We start from the raw sequence: 19,322 nt of genomic DNA, 5'->3' as shown, positions 1-19,322 counted from the left end.
TTTAAATCCCCTATTGTTATCAGATTCTTGAAAGGTCTTCTAAATCAATATCCTCCAAAGCCATTCGTTATGCCGCAATGGGATTTGTCCTTAGTCCTGACTTTCCTTATGGGGTCCCCTTTTGAACCTATGCATTCTTGCCCCTTGAGGTATTTGGTTTTAAAAACAGTCTTCCTGATAGCTATAACATCAGCAAGGAGAGTGAGTGAGTTGCAGGCCTTATCAGTAAAACCCCCTTATACAACTTTTTATGGGGATAAGGTGGTGTTGAGGACCAAGGCTGCTTTCCTCCCGAAGGTTGTTTCACCCTTCCATTTGGCTCAGGCAATTACTTTGTCCACGTTCTATCCTCCGCCTCATCCTTCCAAAGAGGAAGAAAGACTGCACCGTCTGGACCCAAAGAGAGCGTTGAGCTTCTTTATCGATAGAACAAACGATTTCAGGCTGGAGGATCAGCTGTTTATTGGATACGTGGGCAAGAGGAGAGGAAAGGCAGTCCACAAGAGAACACTATTCAGGTGGGTTGTTCTTTGCATTAAAATATGTTACTCTTTGGCAAAGAAGGATCCTCCTGAGGGCATTAGAGCTCATTCCACCAGAGCTAAGTCGGCCACTTCGGCCTTAGCCAGAGGTGTTCCTGTGGTCGACATCTGCAAGGCCGCAACTTGGTCGTCCCTTCACACTTTTGCAAAACATTACTGTTTAGATTCTGAGGTTAGAAGGGACGGCCATTTTGCACGGTCAGTGCTGCAGGTTTTCTTGGTTTGACCATTTAGGCACCCACCGCCGGGCGTGGTACTGCTTTGGGACTCTATTCATGAGGTGAGGAATCCACAGGTAGTTGTATCCATCAGAAGAACGAGTTACTTACCTTCGGTAACGACTTTTCTGGTGGATACATTAGCTACCTGTGGATTCCTCACGGTCCCACCCGCCTCCCCGTTGCCTTTATGGTCTTGCCAAGTAATCCTTGAGTGTGCTCCTCTTGGTCTTTGAGGGTGCAATAGATGTATATATATAATATATTTATATATATATGGGTATATGTGTATATATCTTTATGTATATACTTGGTGTGTGTATATATTTTAAGAGAGAGAGTTTTATATATATATATATATATATGTACATAAAAAGATTTACAGTTATTCATACAATGTGGTGTATTTTTACAATATAATGGATGTTGCTTTGTTCTTTCATTGCATTGCCTGGTTGTTCTCATGCACGTAAAAAATGATTGGTACTGACGTCCGCACGTCGTCGAGGACCTCTTATTGCCTGTATGACGTCAGACGGCGTCGCGTGCAAGACAGTGACGTCCTCGTCGACGTGCAGAGACTAGTAAGAAGATTTCCGTAGAATGCTGGCGCCATGGGAGTATTCATGAGGTGAGGAATCCACAGGTAGCTAATGTATCCACCAGAAAAGTCGTTACCGAAGGTAAGTAACTCGTTCATTTATGCCATTGTACATTTTATTGTGAAATACACCCCAGAGGGCATCTTAGAGATGCCCCCTGAAAACATACCCGACTTCCAGTGCGGGCTGACTAGTTTTGCCAGCCTGCCACACACCAGACATGTTGCTGGCCACATGGGGAAGAGTGCCTTTGTCACTCTGTGGCTAGGAACAAAGCCCGTACTGGGTGGAGGTGCTTCTCACCTCCCCCTGCAGGAACTGTAACACCTGGCGGTGAGCCTCAAAGGCTCACCCCCTTTGTTACTGCACCCCAGGGCATTCCAGCTAGTGGAGATGCCTGCCCCCACTTTTGGCTGCAAGGCCGGAGGAAATAATGAAAAAAACAAGGAGTCGTCACTGGCCAGTCATGACAACCCCTAAGGTGCCCTGAGCTGAGGTGACTGACTTTTAGAAATCCTCCATCTTGCAGATGGAGGATTCCCCCAATAGGATTAGGGATGTGCCCCCATCTCCTCAGGGCTAGTAGCCATTGGCTACTAACCCCCCAGACCTAAACACACCCCTAAATTGAGTATTTAGGGGCTCCCAGAACCTAGCAAGATAGATTCCTGCAACCTGAAGACGAAGGAGGACTGCTGACCGGAAAGCCCTGCAGAGAAGACGGAGACACCAACTGCTTTGGCCCCAGCCCTACCGGCTTGTCTCCCCACTTCAAGAAAAACTGCAACAGCGACTCGTTCCACAGGGTCCAGCGACCTCTGAAGCCTCAGAGGACTACCCTGCATCTAAAAGGACCAAGAACTCCCGAGGACAGCGGCTCTGCTCCAAAGAAGAAACATCTTTGCAACAAAGAAGCAACTTTTAAAGACCACAAGTTTCCCGCCGGAAGCGGGAGACTTTGCACTCTGCACCCGACGCCCCCGGCTCGACCTGCGGAGAAAGAACACTACAGGGAGGACTCCCTGGCGACTGTGAGCCCGTGAGTAGCCAGAGCTGACCCCACAGTGATGCCTACAGAGGGAATACAGATGCTCCCCCTGACCACGACTGCCTGCTTCTAAGAACCCGACGCCTGATAGACACTGCACCATCAGCCCCCAGGACCTGAAGGACCCGACCTCCAGTGCAGAAGCACCACCCCCCCCCCCCCCCATGTGGCCCTCTCCCTTGCCCAGGTGGTGGCTACCCCGAGGAGCCCCCCCTTGCCTGCCTGCTTTGCTGAAGAGACCCCTGGGTCCCCCATTGAACTCCATTGCAAACCCGACACCTGTTAGCACACTACACCCGGCCGCCCCCGTGCCGCTGAGGGTGTACTTTTTGTGCTGACTTGTGCCCCCCCCCCCCCCCCCCAAAGTGCCCTACAAAACCCCCCTGGTCTGCACTCCGAAGACACAGGTACTTACCTGCTGGCAGACTGGAACCGGGGCACCCCCTTCTCCATTGAAGCCTATGCGTTTTGGGCACCACTTTGACCTCTGCACCTGACCGGCTCTGAGCTGCTGGTGTGGTAACTTTTAGGTTGCCCTGAACCCCCAACGGTGGGCTACTTTGGACCTAACTTTGAACCCTGTAGGTGTGTTACTTACCTGCAAAACTAACCAATATTTACTTCCCCCAGGAACACTAAGTGTCTAGTTTTAAAATAGCTTATTGCCATTTTTGCTAAAACTGTACATGATATTGTGTTGATTGAAAGTTCCTAAGATACCTGAGTGAAATACCTTTCATTTGAAGAATCACTTGTAAATCTTGAACCTGTGGTTCTTAAAATAAACTAAGAAAATATATGTTCGATGGCATCTGTCGCTGTAGATACGCATGTTCTGCAATAGCTCGCCATCTGGTGTTGGGCCGGAGTGTTACAAGTTGTTTTTCTTCGAAGAAGTCTTTCGAGTCACGGGACCGAGTGACTCCTCCTTTTGTCTCCATTGCGCATGGGCGTCGACTCCATCTTCGATTGTTTTTTTTCCGCCATCGGGTTCGGACGTGTTCCTGTCGCTCCGAGTTTCGGAACGGAAAATTAGCTAATTTCAGAAGATTTTTGTCGGTATTGTTGCGTTCGGGATCGGCGTACTTAGATTCCACACCGCATCGAAGATCGAAGAGCTCCGGTGCCCTTCGGGGTAGTTTTTCGATCCTCCGTCGGGGCCTGGTCGGCCCGACCGCGTGCTGAAGAACGCCGATGGAACGGACCCCGTTCCGTTTCTGCCCCAAATGCCACAATAAATACCCCTACACAGACCAACACTTGGTCTGCAACCTGTGCCTGTCACCTGAGCACAGCGAAGACACCTGCGAGGCCTGTCGTGCGTTCCGGTCCCGAAAAACACTCCGAGACCGTCGAGCCAGAAGACTTCAGATGGCGTCCGCACCGACAGCCCAACGGGAGTTCGAGGAACAGGAAGAGGAAGGTACCTTCTCGATCCAAGACTCAGACTCCGAAGGATTCGATGATACACAAACCGTGAGTAAGACGTCGAAATCCACTCAGAGGAACATTTACAAGGCCCAGGGGACGCCACTGCCACCAGGCCATGGCTCGACCCATAAATTCGGTGACCGACCGTCGGCACCGAAAAAGGCCCAAACAGTGCCGAGATCGTCCGACTCCGGTCGAGACACCGGCACGCAGCCTTCTCGGGACCGAGAAAGTGCTGGAGACAAGCCTCGACACCGAGATGCCGGTGTGGACACGGCTCGACGCCGAGACAGCGGCACCGAAACAGATCGACGCCGAGAGGTTTCGGCCCCGAAAAGGAAAAAAGTCACCTCGGAGCCGAAAAAACACGCAGACAAAGTTTCGATGCCGAAACAAACTGCAAGCGACCCAGCTTCAGGCTCTTATACAGAAGAGCACTCGCTAACCTCCCAAATGCAGAAGCATAGGTTTGAGGAAGAGCTACAAGCAACTGATGTGGACCATACGCAAAAGCGTATCTTCATTCAGCAGGGGACAGGAAAAATAAGCACCCTTCCCCCCATTAGGAGAAAGAGAAGGTTGGAGTTCCAGACGGAACAAACACCACAACCAAAAGTGGTGAAAAGAGTTACCCCACCACCCTCTCCTCCGCCCGTGATTAACGTTTCACCAGCACAAACTCCATCACACTCCCCAGCTCACACCACCATGAGCCAGGGTGACCAAGATCAGGACGCATGGGACCTATACGACGCCCCAGTGTCAGATAACAGTCCGGAGGCATACCCTACCAAGCCATCTCCACCAGAGGACAGCACTGCGTACTCTCAAGTGGTGGCTAGAGCAGCACAATTCCACAACGTAAGCCTCCACTCAGAACAGGTCGAGGATGATTTCTTGTTCAACACACTCTCCTCCACCCACAGCTCATACCAAAGCCTGCCTATGCTCCCTGGTATGCTCCGGCACGCAAAAGACATCTTTAAGGAGCCGGTCAAAAGTAGAGCAATCACACCAAGGGTGGAAAAAAAGTATAAGGCGCCTCCTACGGACCCGGTTTTCATCACTACACAGCTGCCACCAGACTCTGTCGTTGTAGGAGCAGCTAGGAAAAGGGCCAACTCTCACACATCTGGAGATGCACCACCCCCAGATAAAGAAAGCCGCAAGTTCGATGCAGCTGGTAAAAGAGTCGCAGCACAAGCTGCAAACCAGTGGCGCATCGCGAACTCCCAGGCACTACTTGCGCGCTATGACAGAGCCCACTGGGACGAGATGCAACATCTCATTGAACATCTGCCCAAGGACTTACAAAATAGGGCAAAACAAGTGGTTGAGGAGGGACAGACCATCTCCAACAACCAGATACGCTCCTCCATGGACGCTGCAGATACAGCTGCACGGACAATTAATACATCTGTAACTATCAGAAGGCATGCATGGCTCCGAACGTCTGGATTTAAACCAGAGATTCAACAAGCAGTTCTCAATATGCCTTTTAATGAAAAAGAACTGTTCGGTCCAGAAGTGGACACAGCGATTGAGAAACTCAAAAAAGATACGGACACTGCCAAAGCCATGGGCGCACTCTACTCCCCGCAGAGCAGAGGGAATTACAGCACATTCCGTAAAACGCCCTTTCGAGGGGGGTTTCGGGGTCAAAGCACACAAGCCAGCACCTCACAAGCAACACCGTCCAGTTACCAGGGACAGTATAGAGGAGGTTTTCGGGGACAATATAGAGGAGGGCAATTCCCTAGAAATAGAGGAAGATTTCAAAGCCCCAAAACCCCTACTACTAAACAGTGACTCACATGTCACTCACCCCCTCCACACAACACCAGTGGGGGGAAGAATAGGTCATTATTACAAAGCATGGGAGAAAATCACTACAGACACTTGGGTTCTAGCAATTATCCAACATGGTTATTGCATAGAATTTCTACAATTCCCTCCAAACATACCACCAAAAGCACAAAATTTAACAACACACCATTCCAATCTCCTGGAGATAGAAGTGCAGGCACTATTGCAAAATAATGCAATCGAATTAGTGCCAACCACACAAATAAACACAGGAGTTTACTCACTGTACTTTCTGATACCAAAGAAGGACAAAACACTGAGACCAATCCTAGACCTCAGAGTAGTGAACACTTTCATCAAATCAGACCACTTCCACATGGTCACACTACAAGAAGTATTGCCATTGCTAAAACTACACGACTACATGGCAACTTTAGACCTCAAGGATGCTTATTTCCATCTACCAATACACCCATCGCACAGGAAATACCTAAGGTTTGTATTCAAAGGAATACATTACCAATTCAAGGTACTGCCTTTCGGATTAACAACCGCACCAAGAGTCTTTACCAAATGTCTAGCGGTAGTCGCTGCACACATAAGAAGGCAGCAAATACATGTGTTCCCATATTTGGACGACTGGCTAATCAAGGCCCATTCGTTCATACAGTGCTCAAATCACACAAATCAGATCATACAAACCCTCTTCAAACTTGGGTTCACCGTCAACTTTACAAAATCCAACATTCTGCCGCGCAAGGTACAACAATACCTAGGAGCCATAATAGACACATCAAAGGGAGTAGCCACTCCAAGTCCACAAAGAATTCTAAATTTCAACACCATCATACAACGCATGTATCCAACACAAAAGATACAGGCAAAGATGGTATTATAACTCCTAGGCATGATGTCTTCATGCATAGCCATTGTCCCAAACGCAAGACTGCACATGAGGCCCTTACAACAATGCCTAGCATCACAGTGGTCTCAAGCACAGGGTCACCTTCTAGATCTGGTGTTAATAGACCGCCAAACTTACCTCTCGCTTCTGTGGTGGAACAACATAAATTTAAACAAGGGGCGGCCTTTCCAAGACCCAGTGCCACAATACGTAATAACAACAGATGCTTCCATGACAGGGTGGGGAGCACACCTCGATCAACACAGCATACAAGGACAATGGAACGTACATCAAACAAAACTGCATATCAATCACCTAGAACTTCTAGCAGTTTTTCAAGCACTAAAAGCTTTCCAACCAATAATAGTTCACAAATACATTCTCGTCAAAACAGACAACATGACAACAATGTATTATCTAAACAAGCAGGGGGGGACGCACTCCACGCAGTTAAGCCTGCTATCACAAAAAATTTGGCATTGGGCAATTCACAACCAAATTCGCCTAATAGCACAGTTTATACCAGGGATCCAAAATCAACTCGCAGACAATCTCTCTCGAGATCATCAACAGGTCCACGAATGGGAAATTCACCCCCAAATTCTGAACACTTATTTCAAACTCTGGGGAACACCTCAGATAGACTTGTTTGCGACAAGGGAGAACGCAAAATGCCAAAACTTCGCATCCAGATACCCACACAAACAATCCCAAGGCCATGCCCTATGGATGAACTGGTCAGGGATATTTGCTTACGCTTTTCCTCCTCTCCCTCTCCTTCCTTACCTGGTAAACAAACTCAGTCAAAGCAAACTCAAACTCATATTGATAGCACCAACTTGGGCAAGGCAACCCTGGTACACAACGCTGCTAGACCTATCAGTGGTACCCTGCATCAAATTGCCCAACAGGCCAGATCTGTTGACACAGCACAACCAAAAGATCAGACACCCAGATCCTGCATCGCTGAATCTAGCAATCTGGCTCCTGAAATCCTAGAATTCGGGCACTTACAACTTACCCAAGAATGTATGGAAGTCATAAAACAAGCCAGAAGGCCATCCACCAGGCACTGCTATGCAAGTAAATGGAAGAGGTTTGTTTGCTACTGCCATATTAATCAAATACAACCATTACACACAACTCCAGAACATGTAGTGGGTTACTTGCTTCACTTACAAAAATCTAACCTAGCTTTCTCTTCCATTAAAATACACCTTGCAGCAATATCTGCATACCTGCAGACTACCTATTCAACTTCCCTATATAGGATACCAGTCATTAAAGCATTCATGGAGGGCCTTAGAAGAATTATACCACCAAGAACACTACCTGTTCCTTCATGGAACCTAAATGTTGTCCTAACTAGACTTATGGGTCCACCTTTTGAACCCATGCACTCCTGCGACATACAGTTCCTAACCTGGAAGGTGGCATTTCTCATCGCCATTACTTCCCTAAGAAGAGTAAGCGAGATTCAGGCGTTTACAATACAGGAACCTTTTATACAACTACACAAAAATAAAGTCGTCCTAAGGACCAATCCTAAATTTTTGCCAAAGGTTATTTCACCGTTCCATCTAAATCAAACAGTGGAACTTCCAGTGTTCTTTCCACAGCCAGATACCGTAGCTGAAAGGGCACTACATACATTAGATGTCAAAAGAGCATTGATGTATTACATTGACAGAACAAAAAACATCAGAAAGACTAAACAACTCTTTATTGCCTTTCAAAAACCTCATGCAGGAAACCCAATTTCAAAACAAGGTATAGCCAGATGGATAGTTAAATGCATCCAAATCTGCTACCTTAAAGCTAAACGACAGCTGCCCATTACACCAAGGGCACACTCAACCAGAAAGAAAGGTGCTACCATGGCCTTTCTAGGAAACATCCCAATGCAAGAAATATGTAAGGCAGCCACATGGTCTACGCCTCACACATTCACCAAGCACTACTGTGTAGACGTGTTATCCGCACAACAAGCCACAGTAGGTCAAGCTGTATTAAGAACATTATTTCAGACTACTTCCACTCCTACAGGCTGATCCACCGCTTTTGGGGAAATAACTGCTTACTAGTCTATGCAGAACATGCGTATCTACAGCGACAGATGCCATCGAACTGAAAATGTCACTTACCCAGTGTACATCTGTTCGTGGCATCAGTCGCAGTAGATTCGCATGTGCCCACCCGCCTCCCCGGGAGCCTGTAGCAGTTTGGAAGTTACCTTCAATTATTTATATATGTATCATCTCAACCTTAAATAGGTGCATACTTAGTCACTCCATTGCATGGGCACTATTACTACAATTCAACTCCTACCTCACCCTCTGCGGGGAAAAACAATCGAAGATGGAGTCGACGCCCATGCGCAATGGAGACAAAAGGAGGAGTCACTCGGTCCCGTGACTCGAAAGACTTCTTCGAAGAAAAACAACTTGTAACACTCCGGCCCAACACCAGATGGCGAGCTATTGCAGAACATGCGAATCTACTGCGACTGATGCCACGAACAGATGTACACTGGGTAAGTGACATTTTCATTTTCTACATAACAACTTATTGGCCTAGAATTGTCTGAGTGTGTGTTCCTCATTTATTGCCTGTGTGTACAACAAATGTTAACACTACCTCTGATAAGCCTACTGCTCGACCACACTACCACACAATAGAGCTTTAGAATTCTTTTTGCCACTATCTTACCTCAAAGGGGAACCCTTGGACTCTGTGCATGCTATTTCTTACTTCGAAATAGTACATACAGAGCCAACTTCCTACACACTTGGACAGAGTTGCTGTGTTCCAGGGACCATGCTCGTCAGGTTGAGAGGGGACCCAGAGGACCGTTGAAGCAGTCTTTTGGTGCCTGCGTTAGCAGGGGGAAGATTCCGTCGACCCACAGGAGATTTCTTCTGAGCTTCTGGTGCAGGGTGAAGGCAGGCTACCCCTCGAGCATGCACCACCTGCAAACAGTCGAGAAAGCCGGCAGGATTAGGCGCTACAATGTTGCTAGTAGTCATCTTGCTTCTTTGTTGCGGTTTTGCAGGCGTCCTGGAGCAGTCAGCGGTCGATCCTTGGTAGAAGTCGAAGAGGGAAATGCAGAGGAACTCTGGTGAGCTCTTGCATTCGTTATCTGAAGAATTCCCCAAAGCAGAGACCCTAAATAGCCAGAAAAGGAGGTTTGGCTACCAAGACAGGTAAGAGCCTATCAGAAGGAGCCTCTGACGTCACCTGCTGGCATTGGCCACTCAGAGCAGTCCAGTGTGCCAGCAACACCTCTGTTGCCAAGATGGCAGAGGTCTGGGACACACTGGAGGAGCTTTGGGCACCTCCCCTGGGAGGTACAGGTCAGGGGAGTGGTCACTCCCCTTTCCTTTGTCCAGTTTCGCGCCAGAGCAAGGCTGGGGGATCCCTGAACCGGTGTAGACTGGCTTATGCAGAGATGGGCACCATCTGTGCCCATCAAAGCATTTCCAGAGGGTGGGGGAGGCTACTCCCCAGCCCTTCACACCTATTTCCAAAGGGAGAGGGTGTAACACCCTCTCTCAGAGGAAATCCTTTGTTCTGCCTTCCTGGACCAGGGCTGCCTGGACCCCAGGAGGGCTGAAACCGGTCTATGGGGTTGGCAGCAGCTGCAGTGGAAACCCCAGAAAGGCAGTTTGGCAGTACCCGGGTTCTGTGCTTGAGACCCGGGGGATCATGGAATTGTCCCCCCAGTACCAGAATGGTATTGGGGTGACAATTCCTTGATCTTAGACATGTTACATGGCCATGTTCGGAGTTACCATTGTGACGCTATACATACATAGTGACCTATGTATAGTGCACACGTGTAATGGTGTCCCCGCACTCACAAAGTCCGGGGAATTAGCCCTGAACGATGTGGGGGCACCTTGGCTAGTGCCAGGGTGCCCACACACTAAGTAACTTGGCACCCAACCTTCACTAATTGAAGGTTAGACATATAGGTGACTTTATAAGTTACTTATGTGCAGTGGTAAATGGCTGTGAAATAACGTGGACGTTATTTCACTCAGGCTGCAATGGCAGGCCTGTGTGAGAATTGTCAGAGCTCCCTATGGGTGGCAAAAGAAATGCTGCAGCCCATAGGGATCTCCTAGAACCCCAATACCCTGGGTACCTCAGTACCATATACAAGGGAATTATATGGGTGTACCAGTATGCCAATGTGAATTGGTAAATCACAAACCTGCAGTGACAAATTTGGAAAGCAGAGAGAGCATAAACACTGAGGTTCTGGTTAGCAGAGCCACATTGATAGTTAGGTACCATACAGGGAACACATACAGGGCACATACTATGAGCACTGGTGCCCTGCCTGGCAGGGTCCCAGTGACACAAGGACTAAAACAACATACATACAGTGAAAATATGGGGGTAGCATGCCACGCAAGATGATACTTTTCTACAATGGAGGGTAGTGACTCCTTCACGCCAAGCGAGATGCTTGATTCTTTGGGGCAGCTGATCTTACCGTCCCCCAGAGGATGCCCAGCTGTGGAAATGTTGCAATTGCTGGAAGGAGCCGGAGAAACCATGTTGCAAGGCGATGTAGTCTCCGGAGTTACAGGGTTGTTGGGTTCCTGTGAGGTCTAGCAGCGGTTCCGGTGGCCAGGAACAGAAGAGGTCGATGCAGAGGATTTCTGATGGAGCCTTTCACGCCAAATCTGGGGACCCACCTGCAAGGGAGTCCCTAAATAGTCATATCAGGGGGATTGGTCAGTCTGAAGGTTGGCCTATCAGAGGGGGTCACTGATGTCAGCCACCTGTCCTGACCAACCACATGCTCACAGGGGCCTCTGCACATCTGGTTTCCAAGATGGCAAAATCAAGTGGTCACCTGGAGGAGTTATGGGCGCCACCCCTGGTGTGGTGATGGGCAGGGAGTGGTCACTCCCCTTTCATTTTTGTGCCAGAGCAGGGACTTGGGGTGCCTGGACTGGTGCAAACAGGATTATGCAAGGAGGGCACCAAATTTGCCCTTCAAAAGAAGTCAAGGACTTTTGGAGGCTAACCCTCCCAAGCCTTGTAACACCTATTTCCAAGGGAGAGGGTGTTGCCTCCCTCTCCCACAGGACATCCTTTGTCCTGCCTTCCCCTCCTTGAGCTGATCAAGCAGCAGGAGGGCAGAAACCTGCCTTAGGGTCTGCAGCAGCACAGGCTGCAAATGGGACTGGTAAGAGCAATATTGGGGGGTCCTCTAAGGAACCTCCGAGTGCATGGAATCATGCTACCAATACTGGAGTTAATATTGGAGTATGATTCCGACATGTTTGATATCAAACATGCCCAGGTTCAGAGTTACCATTCTGTAGCTGGACCACAGGTAGAGAGTGACCTGTGTCCAGTACACTGGTAAAATAGCTTCCCCGCACTTACAAAGTTCAGTGCAATGGAGCTGAAGTTCATAGGGACACCTCAGCTCATGCAGGGGTGCCCTCACACACAGGTACCTGCACCCTGACCTTTGGCCTAGGATGTGCTACCATAGGATTGACTTAGTGACCTGTAGTGAAAGGGTGCATGCCCCTTTTAACGCAGACTGCAATTGCAGGGCTGCAGACACATTTTGTATGGGCTCCCATGGATGGCACAATACATGCTGCAGCCCTAGGGAAACGCCGGTTGCCCTAATGCCCTGGATACCATATGTTAGGGGCTTATATGGTGTTTAGCAGGATCCCAGTGAAAACAGTCAAAGCATACTGACAGCAGGCAAAAAGTGGCAGCAACCATGCCAAAAAGTGACTTTCTACAGACAGGAGTACCTACACCAGCGACCCAGATGCAGAGGGGAGAAGGGACCTCTCTGAACTCAGTGGAAGCCTTGAATTTCCCAGCTGCCGTCACGACCCATGGACGAGGCTGGGGGAACCCAGGGATGGATTGCAGACGTGGAAGGCCTGCAAAGGAAGGGGACAGGGTCCAGCACCCTTGGGAGGTGCCCAGGTGTTGCAGGTGGCAATGCCCACCCTCCTGAAGGTGAAGTTCCTGCAAGTCAGTGGAAGAAGTCCAGCTGCAGTATCCAGGAGCCGCTTACGAGCTGTCCCTCAACAGTCACCGGATTGCAGGACGGTCAGTGACCAGCAAGATCACCAACAAGCACTGGCAAATGCAGGGAGGAGCTGAAGAAGTATTTGCAAAGTTTTGGAGACCAGCAGTGTCCAGGAGGGGTAGTCAGGGCTAGCCCTCAGCACATGAAAGCCAGCAGAAGTCGATGGAGCCCCCACGAGTGACCCATAGGGGATGGACACAAGGGGTCACAAGGAAGCCTCACCACCCCAACAAAACAGAAGTCCCACGTCTCAGGGCAGGGGCTGATCTTTGATTTGCAGAGTGCTGGAGGCCGGGCCTACTTGGTGCCTTAAGATCTCCTGGAATAAGAGTCAACAAGCCTTGGCCAGTGCAGCAGTCACAGTACAGAGGGATTCCAGTCCAGTGGCAGGAGCAGAGGCCCACAGTCTCCCAAGTTGGCAAGAAGACAAGCAGGACACCGAGGAAGCCATAGACTCGCCACCTGTGAATCAGAGCTTTTTGTTGTTCGTGGAACAGCAGAACCAACCAGCCGGTTGATGACGTCTTGAGGTGCCTGTGGTTACAGGGGAGTGACTCCTTCACGCCAAGGGATATTCCTTTGTGCTTCCTGGTGCAAACAGAGCCCTTTTGACCCTGGAAAAAGCACAGTATTCTTGCTGGATTTGGAGAAACAATCTTGCATTGGGAGCCTTCCCACTAGAAGCAGATTTGTTTCGCTTCCAGAGCAGACCAGCAGCAGTTTCAGAGGCCAGAAGCCGAAGATGTATTGCAGAGAGTTCCTTGGAGAGTCTTGCTTGACAAATCTGAGGACCCACCCATGGGGGAGCCCTTATGTAACTCTGAAAGGGGGTTGGTCACTCTCTGAAGTGACCCTCCTATCAGATGGGGTCAGGGACGTATTCTACCTGACCTAACCAGTCATATGCTCTCAGGGGCCACTGCTCATTTTGTTTCCAAGATGGCAGAATCAAGGGGCCATCTGGCAGACCCATGTGCACCTTCGTAGAGGAGTAGCTGGATGGAGGGTAGTCACTCCCCCTATCATTTTGTGTAGTTTTGCCCCAGAGCAGGAACCAGCAGTTCCTGAACTGGTGCACACCGGATTATGCAAGGAGGGCACCAAATGTGCCCTTCGAAGCAGTCTGGTGCTCCGAGGCCACCCCAGCCCTTAAACACCTAATACACAGGGAGAGGTGGTCACCTTTCTCCCTCGCAGGAAATCCTTGGTTCTGCTTCGCCAGCCTAGCTCACCAGTAAGAGGGCAGCACAGTGCCTGGGATCAGCAGCAGCGTGGGCTGGCAGCTAGACCCCCCTAAGACTGCATAGGCTGAACTGGGGGATCCTCTAAGGAACTCCCAGAGTACATGGTATCTCGCAAGTAACTCTGGAATCGGTGTAGTGGAATGATTCGAACATGTCTGATACCAGACATTCCTAGGTTCAGAGAAGCCATTATGTAGTTGGACCACTCGTGTTGACCAGTTTCCACTACATACCTTAAGATGAGTCCATGAATCATGCAGGGATATCTTCACTCTTAGGGACATGCACCCTACCCTTGGGCTGAAGGACCTACCAGAGGGGTGACTTTACAGTGTCTAAGTGCAGTTACCAGGTTCGGTGCTGAAAGAGTGCATGCACTATTTCACACAGGCTGCAATGGCAGACCTGCAGACACAGCTTACATGGGCTCCAATGGGTGGCACAATAGATGTTGCAATCCATGGGGGACCCCTGGTGTACCAATGCCCTGGTTGTCTAGGTACCATATACAGCCAATTGTGGGTTTAAAAAGTTTATCAACAACCAAATTTAGGGGCGAGAGCAGAGTCTCTGGGGTCCCGATTAGGAGGATCCCAGTGAACTACAGTCCAAACACACTGACATCAGACAAAAAGTGGGGGTAACTATTCTAGAAAAATTGCACTTTCCTACAGTGTGAATCTATGAAAGATAGCAATACTGGAGAACTGTAGTTCTGGTAAGTAAGTCATTTTCTTCTTTATTGTATCTGGCAGTTTTAAATGTTTTCATCTTTTTAGAAAATAGACAAGTAGCTTATTTTCACTGCATCTATTTGAATAGTAACATTTAGAGATCAGGTTATGCCAACATAATGTGAGACAGAAATCACTTTTGTCCCAATTTTGAATGTAGATACCTCGGTTATTGTGAATGGCATTGGTATCTCTCTTCGATGCATTCGCTTGGTGACTGTTTCCTGGTAACTAGATGTGGACAGGGCCCCACTCATTCTAGCTCATAGGTCTTTGAAGCTTCATTTGAGGACTCTTTTGATTCACCTACTGATTAGAAATTGATTTGGCATAGGCCTTTACTCCAGTTTCATCAGTGTGTAGTTTGTGTCTGTGGAGGTACTGGTTTACGTCTGATGTTTGTTGTTGCAGAGGAGGTAGGTGAAGTTGAAGTGCATGAAGAGGATGTAGCCCAGGCAGAGGTGGCAGACGGAGACATCATGGATGGTGAAGGAGAATCAGATGCAGTTGTGATTGCTGGGCAGCCTGAAGTCCTCACTACACAGGAGATGCAGGTGAGAGGAGATTCCCCGCTGTACAGACTAACAAGCCAAACTCCCTATTTGAAATCGTCTGGTTGGAGGGAAATTTGTATTTATCACTGCTCCACTGTTAAAAACATTCAGTGGTGTCAGTTAAAAGAGAACTGGAGGAGAAAGATGAAGTATTGCTGCAAACGTCCACAAAATGAAATACAACACTCAGTGCGCCACCAGCATTGCACTTAAATTACATCAGCAGTTAAGGTGTTTCTGAGACCTGTGCAACTCTGGCAAAAGCCTGTTAATCGATTTGTTTGTGCAGCCCTCTTAACATCTCTGCTATGGCACTGTTCTCCTTATTGTACATAGATTGTAACATGTATATTTTCTTGTAGAAAAGCTTGGGTTAGGCTCAATGTTTACGCCATGATTGTTTGGGGTTTACCCTTTGTCTTAACTTTTGTAAGCTTATAGGAAGCCAAGTTCTGGTTGCAGTAATACCCCCCCAAAACTCACTCACTCACCCACGCTTTGCTTGGGTTTTTCATACAACTTTGACTTGAGTGCACTGGGCTTCTGCTAACCAGGTCCCCAGTGCTACTGTTCCTTCACCAAAACAAGACTTCTGGTCTCTTGATCCCCAACTGACCAGGCCCTTTAGCTCCTCTTTATGTCCCTAGTAAATGGTACCACGTGTTATTTTTATAAATTGGTTTCCGATTTCTTTATAGTCTCACTTTCTGTACGACTGTGTGCCTTAGATGCTTAGCACTATCCTCTTATATGCCTAAGTGCTCAACCACACTACCCAAAGAAGAGCATTTTTTGCCTTGTATCGGACGCTTACTTGACTGTGTGCTCGTATCTTGCTTACCAAGCCCCAGCACGTGTGTTCTTTCCCTAAACTGTACCATTGCTTCCACAATTGGCACACAGCTAAGTAACTTGTCAAAGGTACCCGTGGTACCAAGGGCTCTGTGGCCAGGTAGGGCCTCTAGGGGCTTCCACATGTATTGTGCCCCCCTAAGGGACCCATCAGGAAATACATGCACTCTGCCATTGCAGATTGTGTCTCTTGGTGGGGAGAAAAAGGTAAAGTCTACATGGCACCCTTTTCTGGGTACCATACCCACAAACCACTGCCTGTGACATAGGTAAGTCTTCCCTCTAGCGGGCCTTTCAGCCCTAAGGCAGGGTGAACTATGCCACAGGTGAGGACATAGCTGCATGAGCCCAGAGCTGAGGTGGCCCCCCTCCTTGCAGACTCCTCCATCATGAGGAGGATAGCCAATAGGGTTAGGAATGTGCCCCTTCCCAAAAGGAAGTGAGCACAGGTAGGGAGTAGCCACCGCCAGGGACAGTAGCCATTGGCTACTGCCCACTGACCCCTTGTAAGGAAATGCCTCCTTGGCATGGTTACCCTCTGAGTTTTTGCTTTGCTGATGCTAAGTTTTGATTGAAAGTGTGCTGGGACCCTGCTAACCAGGCCCCAGCACCAGTGTTCTTTCCCTAAACTGTACCTTTGCTTCCACAATTGGCAGAGCCCTGGAACTCAGATAAGTCCCTTGTAAATGGTACCCCTGGTTCCTAGGGCCCTGATGCCACGGAAGGTCTCGAAGGGCTGCAGCATGTCTTATGCCACCCTGGGGAGCCCTCACGCAGCACATACACACTGCTTGCCAGCTTGTGTGTACTGGTGGGGAGAAAAAGACTAAGTAGACATGGCACTCCCCTCAGGGTGCCATGCCAACCTCACACTGCCTGTGGCATAGGTATGTCACCCCTCTAGCAGGCCTTACAGCCCTAAGGCAGGGTGCACTATACCACAGGTGAGGGCATATGTGCAGGAGCTCTATGCCCCTACAGTGTCTAAGCAAAACCTTAGACATTGTAAGTGCAGGGTTGCCATAAAGAGTATAATGTCTGGGAGTTTGTCAAACACGAACTCCACAGTTCCATAATGGCTACACTGAAAACTGGGAAGTTTGGTATCAAACTTCTCAGCACAATAAATGCACACTGATGCCAGTGTGGGATTTATTGTGAAATGCACCCAGAGAGCATCTTAGAGATGCACCCTGAATAGCAGTCCGACTCCTAGTGCTAGGCTGACCAGTTTCTGCCAGCCTACCACAATCAGACGAGTTTCTGGCCACATGGGGAGAGTGCTTTTGTCACTCTGTGGCCAGGAACAAAGCCTGTACTGGGTGGAGGTGCTTCTCGCCTTCCCCTGCAGGAACTGTAACACCTGGCAGTGTGCCTCAAAGGCTCATGCCTTTTGTTAAAGCACCCTAGGGCATCCCAGCTAATGGAGATGCCCACCCCTCCGGCCACTGCCCACACTTTTTGCGGCAAGGCTAGAGGAGATAATGAGAAAAACAAGGAGTCGTCACCCACCCGTCAGGACAGCCTAAGGTGTCCTGAGCTGAGGTGACCCCTTCCTTTAGAAATCCTCCATCTTGAGTTTTAAGGAGTCCCCCAATATGATTAGGGATATGCCCTCAAGGAGGAGGCACAAAGAGTATAGCCACCCTCCAGGACAATAGCCATTGGCTGCTGCCCTCCTGACCTAAACACACCCCTATATTTAGTATTTAGGGGCGACCCAGAACCCAAGAAATCAGATTCCTGCATCCTACAACTAGGAGGACTGCTGACCTGAAAGCCCTGCAGAGACGACAGATGACAACTGACTTGGCCCCAGCCCTACTGGCCTGTCTCCAACTTCGAAAACCTGCAATCAGCGACGCATCCGACAGGGACCAGCAACCTCTGAGGACTCAGGACTGCCCTGAAACCGAAGGATCAAGAAACTCCCACGAATAGCGGCAGTGTTGACCACTGTTAACCAACAGCAACATATTTGCAAGAAAGAAGCAACTTTTAAAGAACTCACTCTTCCCACTGGAAGCGTGAGACTTAACACACTGCACCCAACGCCCCCAGCTCCAGAGAACCAACACTGCAGAGAGGACTCCCATGCAACTGCGACCTCGTGAGTAACCTGAGATGACACCCTGCACCCCCACAGCGACACCTGCAGAGAGGATCCAGAGGCTCCCACTGACCGCAACTGCCTGGTAACAGGAAACCCGATGCCTAGACCCAGCACTGCACCTGCATCCCCCAGGACCGAGAGGAACCAACCTCCAGTGCAGGAGTGACCAGCAGGCGGTCCTCTTCCTAGCTGTATGAAGTTGGCTTTGTATATACTATCTCAAAGTGAGAGATAGTGTGCACAGAGTCCAAGGGTTCCCCTTAGAGGTAAGATAGTGGCAAAATTAGATACTTATAATGCTCTATTTTGTGGTAGTGTGGTCGGGCAGTAGGCTTATCAGAGGGTAGTGTTAAGCATTTGTTGTACATACACACAGGCAATAAATGAGGAACACACACTCAGACAAATCCAGCCAATAGGTTTTTATATAGAAAATATATTTTCCTAATTTATTTTTAGACCCACAAGTTCAAGATTAGAAGTAAATACATAAAATGCAAGGGACTCCACACAGGTAAGTTAGGAACTTTGAATTAGAGCAATATCGTATACAGTTTTTTATAAAATGGCAATAAGCTATTTTAAAAGTGGACACAGTGCAAAAATCAACAGTTCCTGGGGGAGGTAAGTAATAGGTGAGTAAAGCACTTAAGTCTCAGCTCCTGGGCATAGGCAGCCCACTGTTGGGGGTTCAGGGCAACCACAAAGTTACCACACCAGCAGCTCAGGGCTGGTCAGGTGCAGAGGTCATAGAGGTGCCCAAAACACTTAAGTGCCTATGGAGAACAGGGGTACTCCAGTTCCATTCTGCCAACAGGTAAGTACCCGTGTCCTCGGGGGGGGCAGACCAGGGGAGTTTTGTAGAGCACTGGGGGGGACACAAGTAGGCACATACAACACACCCTCAGCGGCACAGGGGTGGCCGGGTGCAGTGTGCAAAGCAGGCGTCTGATTTTGTTTTGGATTTAATGGAGGGACCCAGGGGTCACTCTAGCGGTGCAGGCAGGGCACAGGGGGGTTTCTCGGGGCAGCCACCGACTGGACTAGGCGGAGGGTCGTCGGGAGGTCACTCCTGCACTGAGGTTCGGTTCCTTCTAGTCCTGGGGGCTGCGAGTGCAGTGCTTGGTCCAGGCGTAGGGTCCCTTGTTACAGGCAGTCGTGGTCCAGAGGGAGCCTCTGGATTCTCTGCATG

General features: G+C 49.1%; 1 protein-coding gene across 10 annotated transcripts in view; it reads left to right on the top strand.

The window, feature by feature from the left end:
- The window catches only part of HUWE1 (HECT, UBA and WWE domain containing E3 ubiquitin protein ligase 1), a 1,403,674-nt gene that overhangs the window by 817,837 nt on the left and 566,515 nt on the right, over positions 1–19,322 (top strand). For all 10 annotated transcript variants that reach the window (XM_069209338.1, XM_069209335.1, XM_069209339.1 and 7 more), the window contains one exon: positions 15,023–15,165. In XM_069209338.1, coding sequence (XP_069065439.1) covers positions 15,023–15,165 — 143 coding nt within the window. The remainder of the gene's footprint in view (positions 1–15,022; positions 15,166–19,322) is intronic.

This window comes from Pleurodeles waltl, chromosome 10 (assembly GCF_031143425.1).
Source record: "Pleurodeles waltl isolate 20211129_DDA chromosome 10, aPleWal1.hap1.20221129, whole genome shotgun sequence".
NCBI classification, from domain to species: Eukaryota; Metazoa; Chordata; class Amphibia; order Caudata; family Salamandridae; genus Pleurodeles; species Pleurodeles waltl.
Note: the sequence above shows the minus strand (reverse complement) of the source record. Positions and strands in the feature narration are given on the sequence as shown.